Below are 17581 nucleotides of genomic sequence, written 5' to 3' on the forward strand. Positions count from 1 at the left end.
TCGATGCTCGTGAAAAACATTGTCACCCAACTGTGTGGAAAAGTTACATCGCTCCCATTCCTGTTTGTTGTTGAATGTGAACTGAATGCTGGATCTTGCAGCCACATTAGATTCGCTCTTCACCATTTCTGAAGACAACATTCAGCAAAATAAGAAGATGTTTCCGCTGGCAGCGGGTGATTGGAGAGTGCGGGGCTGGAATATTGCTACTTGTTCCTGTCTCAGTTACCGTGGAGCGACTAATTGATGGGTTTGTTACAATCCAATAGCCTCATAGGTCTGTATTAATTTAGATGGGGGTACATGATCGTTCATTTTCTTTGTTATATCTGAAATGAATGTCCATAAACAAAGCTTGATGTAGGAGCTCAGTGGGTGAGAGCCGAGTTTGCAACTTGGGGGTGGGGGCGTGAGGATTTTCTTGCGGTTTCAGAGGCTCGAAACAAACCAGAGCGTTAATGAGTAATGACGGGGAGAAAACAGTGACAGCTTCGTCCCTGGGTGGTTTCGAACCACCAACCTTTCAGTTAACAGCCGAACGCGCTGACCAATTGCGCCACAGAGACATGGCGAGAGTACATATCCTCTATAAGATATCCTAAACCAATGGCTCAGCGAGTGAAAGCTTCAGATTGCCGCTACTGGAGTGACAATTATTCATTCTCAGTTTTACTCTTCCCAAATAAAAGAGTGGGACATTGATTGTGGATACATGGAAACAGTCTGATCCCACCCACTGCAGACACATCCATGTCACCGGGAACCAGCTCTCCTACAACCGGTGCCGTCTCCCTTCGAGTCTTTCGCTGTCTTGTCTGTTACCAAGTATTCTGATTGCCCCGAAGCCGATATTAGGTTTGAATTCCTGATGTGCAGTAACGAGAATCCTTTCAATGTCTCAGATCAGTTAATTTCACTGAGAACATCAGAGTCAATGTTCCAACGTCTTAAAGAAGGGAAAGGTACCTTGACTGTCTCTTGTCAGTCGGGCAGTTCGCCCTTCATTCCCCCCTGATTCCGGTTCCCAAAGAGTTTCTAAAGATTCACAAAGCTGGAGACTGGGTTTTCTGGTTTGGTTCCTTCTCCATTTTCCTACCTGCCAACTGACAATATTTTCCAAAATCTCCTCTCAATCCTCCGCCTTGCATCATGTCCAGGGATGAGGAAATTCAGTTTTGTGGAGAGATTATAGAGACCGGGATTGTTCCCTTTAGAGCAATGTCGGTTAAATGGAGAATTCATGGAGCTGCTCAAAATGATGGGTGTGGGAGGCAACGGGGACGGGGCGGTTTGATGGAGCAGATAGGGAGAGACTGTTTCCACTGACGGAGGTCACTAGCCAGAGGACTGGGATTTAAGATAATTAAAGAAAGACAGACTTGCATTTAGTGTAGTGGTTATTACGTTTGCCTAACAACTGCTTCGAAATCGGGCAGAAAAATTATCACAATCTGTTCATTCACGTTTGTTGAATATAGTACCTTACAGCCCTGCCTCCTGGTCAATGCTTATAGCGCTTTTCCCGACCAGCGGGCGTCTCAAAGCGCTTTCCAGACAATGAAGGACATTTTGAAGTGTCGCCATTGTTGAGATGTAGGAAACACGGTAGCCAATTAGCGCTCAGCAAACTCTCACAACCAGCAACGTCATAATGAGCGGATGATGTGTTTTTGTGACGTTAACTGACGGATGAACGGGACAAGTGGCTGTGAGACACTGTATTCCCTTAATATTTAGTATCAAACGTGTTATTTTGGGTATTTGCTTACCATTAAATTAACAGATTTTGATCCTGTTTCTGCCCAGTTTCAAAGTGGGGACCTTTCACATGTGATAACCACTCCAATACAGAACAATACCTGACAGAGCCAGAGGCACCTACACATCATGTTAAACTGTGAGGTCCTGCAGCAGCACTTTGGGCCTTTGATTTTCGGAAATGGAATTCAGGCGGCAGATTTAGAAATGCTGTCGTCAAATTAATCTGATAATGTCAGCATAACATGGCATAGCACGTGAGGAGACCATTCAACCCATCATATCAATAACAGCTTTTTGCAATGTTCTTTCCAATTAGCCTCAATTTCGTTTTCTTTCTACATAACCATGATGTTTGACACTTTCAATTCATTTTCGAATTCCCTTTTGAAATCTCTGATTGAAGAAAAAGAATATTGAAAGAGGTGCAGGAGCTTCTGCCGTGTCCATGCTCAGTGTGTGGACACTAACAAAGTTCCCCTGACCCAATGTCACGAAGACTTAGGCTGGGGAATCTTAAACAGCTTTAAAAAAAAAATGAAGTTCATTTGAAATGGAATTTGCAAAGGAATTTTATTCTGACCAAGCATCTCCTTATTTTCCCCTGTCGATATAGACAATCTAATTCCTCTTGCTGTTCAACCTGTTACAGAGGCTGTTATATCTGTTTTGTCGTTTATCTCACCGGCCATTTTCCCTCAAGAACCCTAAACAGACACATGGGTAAATCAGGTCCCATATAGGAAATTATGTAAGAAGTGAAAAAAGTGTACCAACAGAGGGAGATTGCATATAGGCTTACACTAAATAGAATAAAATTAACGTTGAATACACAGTTGGGGTAGTGCCTTTAAAATCAGTGCAGAAGATTTTGAAGGGAATTCAGAAGGGAATTGGATTTCTACCTGAAAGGAGAAAATGTGCATGGTTACAAGAATATTTCAGGGGAGTGGGACTAGGTGGAATGCTCTTTCAGTGAGCCAGTGCAGTTTCGAAGGGTCCAGTGCCCTCCTTCAGCACTGAAAAGATGCTGTGATACTTTAGTAAGTTCACAGCTGGTTCAGCACGAAAGGTGGGTTTGGAATCGCTGTTCTTGGCCTTAGTGATACAGAATGAAATTGCAATAGTCAAGGTGTTATCAGTTGCGCCAGGCGATAGTAGAAATTATTATGATTCAGTTAAGTTTAAGGTAGCTTGTTTGTTTTGCATATATCAGTGACGGACCCCTATGTTTCACTGTGTGAACATTGATGTAGAAAAAGATAAGGCAGAGGGCTGATTAAAAATATGATGTGGTTAAAGTGAAAATTCACTATGACAATGTAAAACATAATATCTTAGATGTCAGGGTTTAATGGGCGTAAAATACAGTAGAGCCAACTTGCAGAGCAAATATCTAAGTTTAAACTTTAGTTTATTGCAATTTAAGTGGCAAGAAATAGGAAGCAAAGCCTTAGTTGTGGTGAAAGGTACTTGAAGTGATAACACAATGGTACAAAGTACAACTTACAGTATTAGAAGTGTTGATGCAGGCGTTTCAAATAGAATATGATATTTTGAAGTGTTGGGACAAAGGCTTTCTGAATCGTGAAGCAGTGAGGATGCTACACCGCACCTATCCATTTTCCCCAGCACGTTTTAGATTTGTGTTCAAGACAATTTTATGACGCTTATCAAATGCCATTTGAGCCGTCATAGGAACTGCACCAATTATAGATCGCTCACGAAACCTCTCATTTAATTGTAGGTTAAAGTAATTTCACATCAGTTAGGTAAATTTTGTTGCAGCTATGTATAAATATAGTTATAACTGTGTTATATTGCATTGGAAAGTAGTCGTTTTGGTTCGAGTGCATTATGTTGCAATAATTAACATAAGCATGATAATGACTGCATTAATTTGTTTGTTCAGATGACTGTAACTAACAGCTTTGATGTTGCAAGCTAATTGCCCCTCTGGCGGTGGGCATTAGATATAAATGTGTCTGCCACGCAGCTTAAATCAGAGGGAAGAGGACACCAGAATAATACTCTCACGAAAATGCATGCTCCCGGAAATGGACCAGCATTCGCCGTTTATTATTCTGTTCTTGCTGCTTTCGGTGTTCCAGGTAAACATTTGCCGAAAATAAATAACTGGACAAATCAATCTTTAGCTGTGCCAACTAAGAGTTGCGGATTGCATAGCACAGAGTTCACGCTTTTTCTCTCAGCAGCTATATGAGCATTCTATTCCATCACTGTAGTACCATTAATCTCCACTACGTACCTTCTGCGGTCTCTTGTTGAAAGATAAATTGAACTCCGTCTCTATAATAGGGAATCCAGTTAGAATATAATTTTTCTGTGTATTATTGTAAGGACATTGTATTCTACAATATGCTGTTGCATGTCCAAGACGCATTATTGTACATCCTCGTCTACAACTGCTCTGGAATTGCATAATTTTGTTCACACCTCACAGTTCCGTGGATATTACTCTTGCTTTGACGATCTTCCAATGCCCAATTTCCTTAAGTGTGAACGGTACAAATATTTGTAGATGATGGAAATGCAAGAAGAAACATTTAATGTCATGAAATTGATATTTTTGAAAATGTAATGCACTCTGTGTATAGAGGTTTTAAACTAGGTTCGAAGTACTGTAGCAGGTTGATGTGATTCTTTTCTTTCTATTGTTGTTTCCATCTTGAAAGAAGCTGCTTGCAACATGTTGAGCATTTTCAGCTGTTTTTGTTTGCACTCGTCATATTTGTAGTTGTTAATTTTGCCCAAGGAGCGACGTTATCTTACCATTAAAATCAATGACTTGTTCTGAAGTTCATGAATAGATTCTGATATCCCTGATTAACATTAACTGCTTCATCAACTCTACCAATAGATGTATGTTATTGCCCATGCTGTATGCGATCTTTCAGAGGCGAAGTTCACTCTACTCATACTCAGTCACTTTATTTCAGTGGAAAGATATTGTCGAATTATACTGCTGCATCAGAAGGCAGTAAGGCTGAACTCCGCTCCAGACCCCGAGTCTATAATCTAGCTCCGTACTCCCAGTGCTTTGCTGGAGAACTGCAACACCGTCAGGCCTGCCGTCCTTCTCATGAAGAGGTGAGCGTAGGTCGTTCTGCTTCTTCAAATTACAGGAACTACTGCCAATGTTAGAAGAGCAGATGTCTCTGTCTGTGAATCATAAACAACATTCCACTGGCAAGATATATCAGAAATAAATGCAGAGGAATCAATAATCTCCTTCCCTACTTTAGCAGGACCTCGCTGGCGATGACATTTCCCATTAATGGATTCAGTGCACGGCAGAAGAACTGCTGATCCTCCCTGATTTCTTTCACAGGAGTAGAGGCCGAATTCAATCAATATTATTGGCGGAAGTCATATTTTTGCTCAACTTTGATCCTTAATTAAATTTATTACCAGCTTCTTATTAACCATATCTAACTTCATGTCATTAGCATCTATCTACTTTTATTACCGTTCTTCTGTAGTTCCTATTGTCATCATTTACTATGGCTTAATATGAATCAACGCATTGTAATTTATTATAATTGCTTCGAAGTTAACATTGTTATTACGTCGATGTAATGATGTTCCTTCTATTTCAGTGATAAATAAAATTTGCACGAATCTAAAAAAACGCTTAATTTTCTCTGTTCGGCATTCAGGTTTTATTTGGAACATTCATCTGTTTTGTTGGACAAAGAGTGATACATTGTTAAACCAATCAGTTTCAGTGTTGACTGGTGCAAGTTTCATACCATTCTGCCGCCAAAGTGATGTTGTAGCTGTGACACTGCTCACTAATTCCGTCCTTCTCTCTGTCTTGCAGCTAACTTGGTGACGATTGTGATCCTTTCCCGAGGAAGATGCGGTCTGTCCAGATGTATCACTTACTATCTGGTATCCATGGCGGTGACGGATCTCCTTGTCATTATCACTGCTGTGATATTAATCCGGCTTCGTGCTATCTATTTCGAAGTCAGTTTCCTTTCCACCACACCTGGCTGCAGCCTGGTTATTGTACTCAGCGGCACTTCCAGAGACAGTTCTGTTTGGTTAACTGTCGCTTTCACCTTCGATCGCTTCGTCGCCATTTGCTACCAGCAGCTGAAATTGAAATACTGCACTGAGAAAACAGCAGCTCTGGTTAGTGGAATGGTCTGTGCGCTTCTCTGTTTGAAAAACGCCCCTTTTTACTTCATATATGAACCTTTGTATGTCATCAATAACATACCGTGGCAGTGCCGCATGAAGGAAATCGTTTATGTTTCCGTCCCATGGGCAGCGTTTGCCTGGCTCGATCGTATTCTAACTCCATGTCTCCCTTTCATCCTGATTTCTCTACTCAATGTACTGACTGTCAGACATATTCTATCAGTCAGTGGATCCCGGAGGAGGCTCCGAGCCCAAAACAATGGACAGAATCACAGTGACCCAGAGATGGAGAACCGCAGAAAGTCCATCATTTTACTCTTCGCCATTTCGGGCAGCTTCCTCCTGCTTTGGTTGACATATGTTGTTAATTTCTTATTTGTGAAACTTACAGGCAATAACTATTCAATCGGTTCGAATTCCAATGACCCGAAATTTATTCTGCAGGAAAGCGGTTACATGCTTCAACTCTTGAGTTCCTGCACCAACACGTTTATATATGCAGGGACCCAGACTAAATTCAGAGGAGAGTTGAAGGGCGCAGTTAAATGCAACTTCAATCTAGTTACGAAATGGCATAAACAATGAACATAGCTGTACATATTGTTGCAGTAATTCTGTCTCTGCTTCTAATGGCAATAAAGAAAAACAGAAAGTTTATTCAACATTCGTTCGATGTGTACACTGCCAGTTCAATTGTATTATCAACATTAATGTTCAAAAATTAACGTGTGCCTGACGGGATAGTATTGTGATCTTTTGGTATGGTACTGGGGTGGCTACGAAGAGATTCTATCGCACAGTAGGAAATTGTGAAATTGAATACAATTAAATTCTGCTTATTTTTGAGCTGGCGCCGAACATATCCGTGAAGTGGCATATGAAGAACATATCCGCCTAGTTTCATACTGTCATTCAGGGAATGGAAATTTCCAATTGTCCCGATTCAAGTCTGCATTTAAATCCAACCCCACGCCTCCGTATTTATTCTGAATTCGCTCGGGGAACCTGGGCGGGGTCATTGGGAACATTTCGTTTTCACCCCGAGCTCTTGTTGGCGTTGCTGATTGACAGACCATTCCAGCGGCTCAAGTTAATTTCTTTCGGTTTTGTTGGGCTGCACATTCGGTAGCTTCAATAAAGATTGAACATTGCTTTCCTCCATGATTGATCTAATGATGATGAAAAGCCTTGTCAATCACAAGTAGAGGAATTACACTGAGTAACACTTTTCATTTGATGCATTCACTTTGGGAGTGCAAGGCTGAAATGGATGACTTTTTATAACCCAGTTCCCGGGAAAGTTATATAATCCAATTTCATCAGAGTATTGATAGTCATATCCAGTTTGGACCAAGTTTTCAGGGCTCCAGGGACACTGATGTAACTAATGACAGTCTGTTATCGTAGTCTATACTCCGCTATCAATGTCCTTTATTGCTGGCCGCATGTTACTTCATTGTGTTTAGGAATTAAACTCTTATATAACAATGATATACAGGCTTAATTGCTGGCCATAGGTACTCTCAAACTTTGCTCAGATCCTTTAATCGTTTACTTTATATATCTCATTCAAAGTGTTTCTCTCGCCATCAAATGCTCTCTCTCTCTCTCTGCCTCTTTGCATTGCCCCATTTTTTTGTTCTCCACTTCTGCTATTTCCAACTCTGTTCATTTCAAGTTGACAGGAACTTTATTGACATTTTCATTTTTTCTGAGCATCAACGTTTTCCAAAATTCTACAGATTGATTATATTTCTGGGCCATGACTTAATGTTGTTCGAGTCTGCGAGGTGAAGCAGTTCAGAGCATGGTCCAGAAGTTTAAACTGCCAGATGATAGGTGAGAGTGACTGCACTTCACATTGGCATTGATCAAAGGTGGCATCAATGGGTTCCTGCAAAAAATGGGTTAATAGGAAGCAAGGGGAAAACGCTCCGCTGGCAATAGTCATGCCTCGCACAAACGAAGATTGTTGTGATTGTTGGAGGTCAATCATCTCAGTTCCATGACATCACTGCAGGAGTCCCTTAGCATCATGTCCTCAGCTCAAACACCTTCAGCTGCTACAAGAATGAACTTCTTTCCACATTAAGATCAGAATTGGGGATGTTCGCTGATGATTGCACAATGTTAAGTACCATTGGAGACAGCTCAGATAATGATAAAGTCCGTGTCCAAATGCAGCAAGACGTGGGCAATATCCAGGCTTGAGCTGACAAGTGGCAAGCAACATTCGCGCCACACAAGTGCCAGGCAATGAACATCTTCAGCAAGAGAGAATCAAACCATCGCCTCTTCACATTCAATAACATTAGAATCACAGAATCCCCCACTATCAACATCCTGGCGGGGGGGTTAACATTGACCAGAAGCTGAACTGGACTAGCCATATAAATACTGTAGCTGCTCCAGCAGGTCAGAATATGGGAATCCTGAGGCAAATAACTCACTTATTGTCTCCCGAAAGAGTGTCCACCATCTACAATGCACAAGCCTGGGCTGTGATGGAAAGCACTCCGCTTGCCAGGTGATTACGGCTTCAAGAAAACTCAAGAGCCTATCCACCATGCAGGAGAAAGCAACCCGCTTTATTGGAACCACACCCACAGTCACTCTAGCACCGATGCACAGTGGCAGCAAAGTGTAACATCTACAAGATGCTCGACAGGAACTCAGCAATCCTCCTTATACAGCACCATCCGAACCCATGGCCAGCATCATCTAGAAGGACAAGGGCAGCCTATACACCACCGCATGGAAGTTCCCCTCCAAGCCGCTCAACATCCCGATTTGGAAATATATCGCTGTTCTATCACTGTCGCTGGGCCAAAATCCTGGAACTCCCTCTCTAACAGTACTGTGGGTGTTCGTTCACCACATGGACGGCAGTGGTTCAAGAGGGAAGCTCACTGTCACCTTCTCTAGGTCCATTATCAAGGGGCAATGAATGCTGGCCTGGGCAGCGGCGTCCCCGGGTCATAAGAGATAAAAATGAAAAGGGGCACTTATACAACAATCACCTAATAGATTCAATTTGACTTCCAATAGAGTTACCCTGCTCCTTATGACTACGATTTACGTCAAAACAGTTTTAAACTATGTATGCTCCAAAGTAACCCTGCTAAATATGCGGGCAATGGGTCCAGTGGACATTTCCCTTGTGGCTGAAATCATTCCTAACGCAATGAAATATGGCTGTTTGAGGTACTCTAACCAGCTTATTTCAAGAACATGGCTGAAGGAGTTGCTCAGAGGAGGGCCCTATATCCAACCATCTTCAGCTGCTTGATCAGTTAGTTTAATGTGGTCAGAAACGAGCACGTTTCCTGATGTTTGTGCCACGTGCAGTACCATTTGCTACGGCTCATAGATTCAAACAGACAACATTCACACGCAAGATATCCTCGACAAATGAGGCTTGACTTGATGTTTGGCAGCTGAGACGCATCAGAAAATGTCCTGCATTTGATCATCCGCAACAAGAGAGACTAACTAGTCTCCTTCGCATTCACTGACTTAATATCCCATCACCACCCCAATCCCAATCACCACTATCAATACCTGAATGCTAAATTGACAAGAAATTGAATTGGACAATGCGGCATTTGACTGCGAGTAGAAAGAAAAAACAACCAGCCTGGCTGCATCGGCTGTTTGAATTTCGATTACGTAGATAGATGCAACAATTCGGACTGTTCTCCATGGAGAAGGGAATATAAAGAGGAGATTTGATAGAGGCGTTCGAAATCTTGTTGTCAAAGTCGGCCCAAGCTTGATCCCTCACTGCTCTTGTTTAGTTTAAAGCCCTCTCTACTTCCCTGGTTATGCAATTTGCGAGGACACTCATCCCAGCATGGTTCAGGTGTAAACCGTCCCAACGGTACAGCCCCCACGGTCCCCAGCACTGATACCAGTGCCCCACAAATCGGAACCCAGTTCTCCCACACCAATCTTTGAGCCACGCATTGGTCTCTCCAGTCTTATTTGCCCGATGCCAATTTGCACGTGGCTCAGGTAATAATCCAGAGATTATTACCTTTGAGTTTCTGCTACATAATTTGGTACCTAGCTCCTTATACTGACTTTACAGGACCTCTTAGATAAAAACAAAAAGCTAAAAGCTACTGCGGATGCTGGAAATCCAAAACAAAACAAAAACAGAATTACCTGGAAAAACTCAGCAAGTCTGGCAGCATCGGCGGAGAAGAAATCAGTCAACGTTTCGAGCCTCCATGGCCCTTCGGCAGAACTGCAGCATAGTTTCAACAAGGGAGAAATATAAATTGGTTTAAGGTGGGTGGGGGACGGGGGGGAAGAGACACATTGAGGGTGTGGTGTGAGCAGATAATCAAAAGATGTCAGAGACAAAAGGGTCAAAGAGGTGTTGAAGGTGGTGGTCTTTGTCTGAGAAAAGTGCTAATTAAGAATGGAATACAGGATATTCAAAGTACATCTCTAGTGGGGGTGGGGTGGAAAGACTAAAGGTTTTAGTTTTAGATTTAAAAATAATGGAAATAGGTGGGGAAAGAAGAATCTATATAAATTATTGAAAAAAAGGGGGATGGGGGGGCGGAAAGAAACGGGGTGGGGATGGGGGGAGGGGGAGTTTAAGATCTAAAGTTGTTGAATTCAATATTCAGCCCAGAGGGCTGTAAAGTGCCTAGTCGGAAGATGAGGTTCCTCATCTTCCGACTAGGCACTTTACAGCCCTCTGGGCTGAATATTGAATTCAACAACTTTAGATCTTAAACTCCCCCTCCCCCCATCCCCACCCCGTTTCTTTTCCCCCCCCCGCCCCCCTTTTTTTCAATAATTTATATAGATTCTTCTTTCCCCACCTATTTCCATTATTTTTAAATCTAAAACTAAAACCTTTAGTCTTTCCACCCCACCCCCACTAGAGATGTACTTTGAATATCCTGTATTCCATTCTTAATTAGCACTTTTCTCAGACAAAGACCACCACCTTCAACACCTCTTTGACCCTTTTGTCTCTGACATCTTTTGATTATCTGCTCACACCACACCCTCAATGTGTCTCTTCCCCCCCGCCCCCCACCCACCTTAAACCAATTTATATTTCTCCCTTGTTGAAACTATGCTGCAGTTCTGCCGAAGGGCCATGGAGGCTCGAAACGTTGACTGATTTCTTCTCCGCCGATGCTGCCAGACTTGCTGAGTTTTTCCAGGTAATTCTGTTTTTGTTTTGTTACAGAACCTCTTTCCGAGTTCTAGCTATGTCATTAGTACGTACATGGACCACGACAACTGGTTCCCTCCCCTGAAGGACATTAGTGAACCAGTTGGGTTTTTATGACAATCCAGCAGTTTTCATGGTCACTTTTTCCTCGTGCCGGCCCCACAAATTCCCAGATTCATTCAGCTCAATTTCACAACGTGCCTTTGTGTTTTTGTGGGTTCTCTCTCACTCCCTTTTTTCTGTTTTAAATCAATTTCACAGGGTATTAGAAGGGGAGGATTTTAATTTGGGGAAGTGAAACAAAACATCACATCAGGATCTGATGGACTCACCCAATTTATCGTAACCTGAATATCATCAGATTTTGAACATGGAAGGAAAAAGCACAGTTCACAGTGGGGAGAAACCGTACGCATGTTCTGTGTGTGGACGAGGTTTTAGCAAATCATCTGGCCTGTCAGAACATAAATACAGTCACAACAGGGAGAAGCTGTGGAAATGTGCAGATTGCAGGAAGGGATTCACTTATACAGTTCAACTGGAAACTCATCAGGACAGTCACACTGGGGAGAGGCTGTTCACCTGCCCAGAGTGTGGGAAGGGATTCATTAATTCATCCAATCTGCTCACACACCAACGAGTTCACACTGGGGAGAGACCATTCACTTGCTCCTTTTGTAGGAAAGTATTCACTCAGTCATCCAGCCTGGTGATACACCAACGGGTTCACACTGGGGAAAAGCTGTTCTCCTGCTCCGAATGTGAGAGGGGATTCACTGATTGATCCAACCTGCTGGCGCACCAGCGTGTTCACACTGACGAGAGACCGTTCAGGTGCTCTCACTGTGGGACTGGGTTCAGGCATTTATCTGAACTCACCATGCATCAGCACACATACTGTGGAAAGGCCATTCACCTGTACGGAGTGTGGGAAGGGATTCACTCAGTTATCCACCCTGCTGAGACACCAGCGAATTCACATTGGGAAGAAGTTGTTCAGCTGCTCCGAGTGTGAGAAGAGATTTACTCAGTCATCCCACCAACAGACACATCAACAAATTCATATTGCCGAATGGCCTTTTAAATGCCCAGACTGCGAGTAGTGCTTTAAAAGTTCTGGGTAACTGGTGTCCCACACTGATGAGAGACCGTTCAGGTGCTTTCACTGTGGGTCTGGGTTCAGGCGATCATCTCAACTCACTGCACACCAGCGAGTTCACACTGGGGAGTGGCTGTTCACCTGCTCTGAGTGAATCACTTCCAACACTCGGTCGGCTAACCGGGTGAAACACCAGTGATTTCATAAGTAACTGCATTGGATTTTGCTGTTAATCACATCCAGGACATGTTCATTGGGGTCTGTTTCTGCTGATGTTAATAAACCCCAGCCCTGTCATTCCGGTTAATATTCTGTATAAAAATCAAATAAATCAATTTTGTGTTAAACACAGTGCGTTGAGTCTTTTTAATATTTCGAACACAAGTTAGTTCCTTTGAAGCAATTTCCCTCTCCTTCAAATCTGCCATCATCACTCCCTCCTCAATAAAACCAATCTTTGACCCCAATGCCCTTGCAAACTATCTCCCCATTTCTCTCCACCCTTTTCTCTCCGAAGTCCTGGTCACCTCCAAAATCCATGCCGATCTTTCATGAAACTCCATGGTTCAATCCCACCATTACGAAAACTGCCCCTGCCACCATATTGAAACAGCTCTCATCAAAGTCAAAAATTACATCCCCTGTGAATGTTCAAAGGTAAATTCTCCCTCATTGTCCTTCTTGGCCTGTCTGTGGTCTTTGACACCATTGACCGAACCATCCTCCCCCAATGCTTCTGCACTGGTGTCCAGCTGGGTGGGACTACATGCTCCTGACTCCTTTCTTATCTATGTCATTGTAGCCAGAGAATCACCTGCAGGAGCTGAGATTATTTGAGTTACATTTTCATAGATTCACACTCGGTAAGTGATCAGGTGTCACTGAACTTTGACACACAGATGTTTCATTATCACTTTCACAGTGACCGCGTCTGACAGACCAATTCTTTCTTTCTGCAGCAGCCCTTCTTGATGAGATCAGCAGAGAAGAGTGAAGACATAGCCACTACCCAAGCTCATAGCAATAAAAATGTCTGCAAATGCCCATTAAAATATAAAGCACAGCAGAACAATAGGGTGTTAGTTTGTGACAGACTTATTGAAAAAGATTCATTACAAAGAATTTGCCAACAGGTCCATTATTGCAGGATGCAAATGTTAGGAGATGGACCTTGTCATTCTTAATTTGCAATGCCTATGTTAGCAGAATCTCACCCTCATAAAGACTCACTCATTAAGTAGTCAGATCTTACTGAACTATGACACAAGCTGTGTGTATCTAAGTTACACTTATACGGACTCACTCAGTGAGTGGTCAGATCTCCTTGAACTATTACACAATCATATCCCAATGACTCACACAGATTGTATTTTTCAGACCATATCACTCTCGATGTATCAGACCCTTTCCACAAGATTGATGTGTGATCTTGCGGTATGGACAATAACATTGTCTATGTTATTGTCCACACCACAAGATCACAGCGCTGCAAACACCTGGAACTTCCTGTTAGAATGTAAATCTGGGAGAACAATGGGATGTTGCTCTGTTACAAACGTATTGATAGAGATTGACTGTCAGAATGAACCAATAAATTCTACCACATTATAGATTTGGTTTGGGGCTGAAGGAGGCCATTTGGCCCATAGTGTCTGCACTGGCTCTCTGAATGAGCAACTCAACCAGTCCTATTCTTCTGCCTTTTCCCCATAAACCTGTATATTCTTCCTTTTCAGATAACTGCCTAATTCCTGCCTGAATGCTTCAATTGGACCTGCCTCCACCACACTCCCACACAAAGCATTCCAGACCCTAACCAGATACTGCGTGAAAGGATTTTTCTCATATCATTGTTGATTATTTTACTGTTCACTTTAAAATATGCCCTCCTGTTCTCAATCCTTTGATGAGTGGGAACAGTTTCTCCTTATCTATTCTGTGCAGCCCCCACTTGATTTTGAATAACTGTGCCAAATATCCTCTCAGCCATATTTTCTCTAATTAAAACAGTCCTACTTTCTCCAATTTATCTTCTTATGAGCTGTCCTTCCTCCCTGGAATCAAGCTTGTGAATCTTTTCTGCACCCTCTCCAATGCCTTCACATCCTTCCTGAAGTGTGGTGCCCAGAAATGGATGCAAAATACCACCTGAGGCCAAGCGAGTGACTTATACATGACCTCTTTGCTCTTCTACTCTATGCCCCTATTAATAAAACCCAGGATACTGTATATTTTATTAATCACTCTCTCAATCACTCTCCTGCCACATTCAATGACTTATGGACATATACACCCAGGTCCCTTTCTCCTTCAACCCCTTTTGTATCTTCTGCAAACTTTGAAATTTTTCCCTTTACATCAAGATTTAGGTCATTAATATATATCATTAAAAGTCCCAACACGGACCCCTGGGGAACACCATTACAAACCTTCTACCAGCCTGAAAAACATCCATTTACTATTTTCTGTTTCCTTCCACTGAGCCAATTCCGCATCCATGTGGCTACTGTCCCATTTATTCCACGAGCCATAACTTTGCTTAAAAGTCTGTTGTGCAGCCCTGTACCAAATGCCTTTTGAAAGTCAATGTACACCACATCAAGAGCATTGCCCTCATCAACCCTCTCTGTTACCTCTTCAAAAAACTCCAGGAAGTTAAACATGATTTTCTCTTAAGAAGTCCATGTTGTTTTTCCTTTATTAACCTGCATTTGTCCATGTGACTGCTCAATTCGTCCAAATTATAGTTTCTGGAAGTTTCTCACCACTGAAGTTAAAGTAATTGGCCTGCAGTTGCTGGGCTTATCCTTACACCTATTCTGGAACAAGGGTGTAACTTATGAAATTTTCGGCACCTGAGTCCAAGGCACAATTAAATATTATGGCCACCGCCTCTGTTAATTTCACTCTTATTTCTCCCAGGATCCTTGGGTGCATCTCATTTGGCTCAGGTGATTTCACAACTTTAAAGCAAAAGCAAAATACTGTGGATGCTGGAATTCTGAAACAAAAGCAGAAAATGCTGGGAAAACTTAGTAGGTCTAACAGCATCTGTGGAGGGAGAACAAAACAGTAAGTCATACGGACTCGAAACATTAATTGTTTATTTTTTCATTCCAAATATGCTGTAAGAGCGGCTGAGTTTTTCCAGAATGCTCTGTTTTTGTTTCACAACTTTAAGTATTGATAACCTATCTAATATCTCCTCGAATTCAATTTTAAACCTTTCTGAATCTGAATCACCTCCTCTTTCAACATGTTCTGGGTAGCATTTTCTTCCTTTGTAACGGCAGTTGCAAAGTATTCATTTAGACTCTCGGCTATGCCATTTGCAATCATGTGTAAATCCGCCTTTTCGTCCCTTATCATCTCTAGCCCGAATGGCAGGAGTTGGAACTTGATCTTTCTTATTTTCTATCCCTATGTGAACAGAACCTTCCCCTTGCTTTCCCAGTTTCAGGCAAAGTTAAACTGAGACGCGGGCTCTAATGGCGGTCTGATTACCCACAATTCCGTGCGCCTCAGAAACCGCTCTATCTGCCGCGGGTTGTCCGAGTGGACGGCGCATGCTCGGAGTCTCCTGTTCTCTTTGCCTGAGGTTGGTGCCGGAGAGAAGCCGGAAGCGGCGGATTGTGAGAGTGGAGAATGTTCATTGGTTCCCATCAACATGTTCACACTGACGAGAGACCATTCAACTGCTCCAACTGTGGAAAGGGATTCACTCAGTTATCCCATCTGCAGACACACTAGTGAGTTCACAATGATGAGGCCTTTTAAATGCCCGGACTGCGGGAAGTGCTTGAAATGTTCCAGGCAACTGATGCCTTATTAACATGTTCAGACTGACGAAAGACCGTTGAGGTGCTCTCATAATGGGTCTGACTTCAGGCAATCCTCTGACCTCACTTTACACCAGTGAATTTACACTGGGGAGAGGCTGTTCTCACGCTCCGAGTGTGGCAAGTCATTTGGTTGTTCATCCACACTGCAGAGATAACAACCAGTTCACAAGTATAAAGACAAAATACTGCAGATGCTGGAAATCTGAAATAAAACAAAATGTAGAAAGACTCGGCAGGTCTGGCAGCATTTGTGAACAGAAAAACAAAGTTTACGTTTTGAGTCCACATAGACTCTGAAACATTAACTCAAGTTGACAAGTAACTACAGTCATTGGATTTTGCTGTTAATCACATTTGGGACTGAACCATGTTCTATGGGGTCTGTTTCTGCTGATGTTAATAAACTCTAACCCAGTTATAGGGGTTAAAATTCTGGATAAAAGTCAAATAAACTAGCTCTGTGTCGAACACACAGTGTGTCGAGTCTTTTTCATTTCTCTACAGAAGTTAGTTCCTTTTGAAGTGCTCTCTCTCTCTCTCCCCTGCCTGTTCTGTTCTCACCTCCAACAGCAAGTGTGAGTAGCTCATGGAGCTGCTTTGTCACTAAGATTGAGTCAATCCGATCAGTTGCCTCTGCTGCTTCCCTTCCTCCCACTAGTTCACCGGGTCAACTGTCTCTGAAGATCCCCCATGTCCGAGCTCTGAACTCAGATCATTCTCCAGTTTCCTATTTCCCTTTACAGCCTCTCAGTGCTCATCTTGTCCATGAGACTCGCCTTCTGCTCCAGTGACCCTATTCTCACTGAACTGCTGACCATTCACCTTCTCCATGTCGGCTGATATTATTCATGTTTTTTTTTTCTCTCTCTTCTGGTACTGTCCCTCTCACCTTTAAATCCACCGTCATCATCCATCCTAAACTAAATCTATCCTTGGCCCCTCCTATTTATCATCTACATGCTACCACTAGGTGACATCATCCAAAAGCACCTTGTTAGTTTTCACATGTACACTGACAACACGCAGCTCTACCTCACCACCATCCCTCTCCATTCCTCCACTGTTATTAAATTATCAAACTGCTTATCCAACATTCCATACAGGATGAGCAGAAATTTGCTCCTTTTAAGAATTGCGAAGATCAAAGCGATTGGCTTCAGTCACCACTACAAATTCCGTTCCCTAACTCCCGAATCTATCCCTATGAGGTAACATTGGGATATGTTGTCCTATGTTTGTCAAGCCAGGAATCTTTGTTCCTAAGCGAGAGAGAGAGGGGGAGGAAGAGCCATTCCTACAATGTTCAATACATTTCTGAAGATTTTATAAGGTTATTAGACAATGATTTCTTACAGATCTCCCCACCTTGAGAAGGGAATATCCTTATTGATTTCTCATAACTGATTTCTGACTAACCTCACTATTTCTAAGCTACGAGCTTGTTTTCCTAATTTCTTTCTGACAAACCGTGGATAACATGCTAAAGCTACTAGAATGATCAGAATCAGCAAC

General features: G+C 42.6%; 2 protein-coding genes, 1 non-coding gene and 1 pseudogene across 4 annotated transcripts in view; 2 read left to right on the plus strand and 2 right to left on the minus strand.

The window, feature by feature from the left end:
- Window positions 1-11912, plus strand: part of LOC144697667 (uncharacterized) — a 200642-nt gene extending 188730 nt beyond the window's left edge. Inside the window, exons 7-9 of the mRNA XM_078569687.1 lie at window positions 5603-5919; window positions 11144-11199; window positions 11810-11912. Coding sequence (XP_078425813.1) covers window positions 5603-5919; window positions 11144-11199; window positions 11810-11912 — 476 coding nt within the window. The remainder of the gene's footprint in view (window positions 1-5602; window positions 5920-11143; window positions 11200-11809) is intronic.
- Window positions 1-17581, minus strand: part of LOC144698328 (uncharacterized) — a 694970-nt gene that overhangs the window by 579045 nt on the left and 98344 nt on the right. The gene's annotated exons all lie outside the window — the stretch shown is intronic.
- LOC144698352 (uncharacterized) overlaps window positions 1-17581 on the plus strand; it is a 674481-nt pseudogene that overhangs the window by 292830 nt on the left and 364070 nt on the right. The window lies entirely within an intron of this gene.
- trnan-guu (transfer RNA asparagine (anticodon GUU)) lies at window positions 493-566 on the minus strand. The gene has a single exon. It is a non-coding gene; the product is annotated as a tRNA-Asn (tRNA).

Source organism: Cetorhinus maximus, chromosome 23 (assembly GCF_964194155.1).
Source record: "Cetorhinus maximus chromosome 23, sCetMax3.hap1.1, whole genome shotgun sequence".
NCBI lineage: Eukaryota > Metazoa > Chordata > Chondrichthyes > Lamniformes > Cetorhinidae > Cetorhinus > Cetorhinus maximus.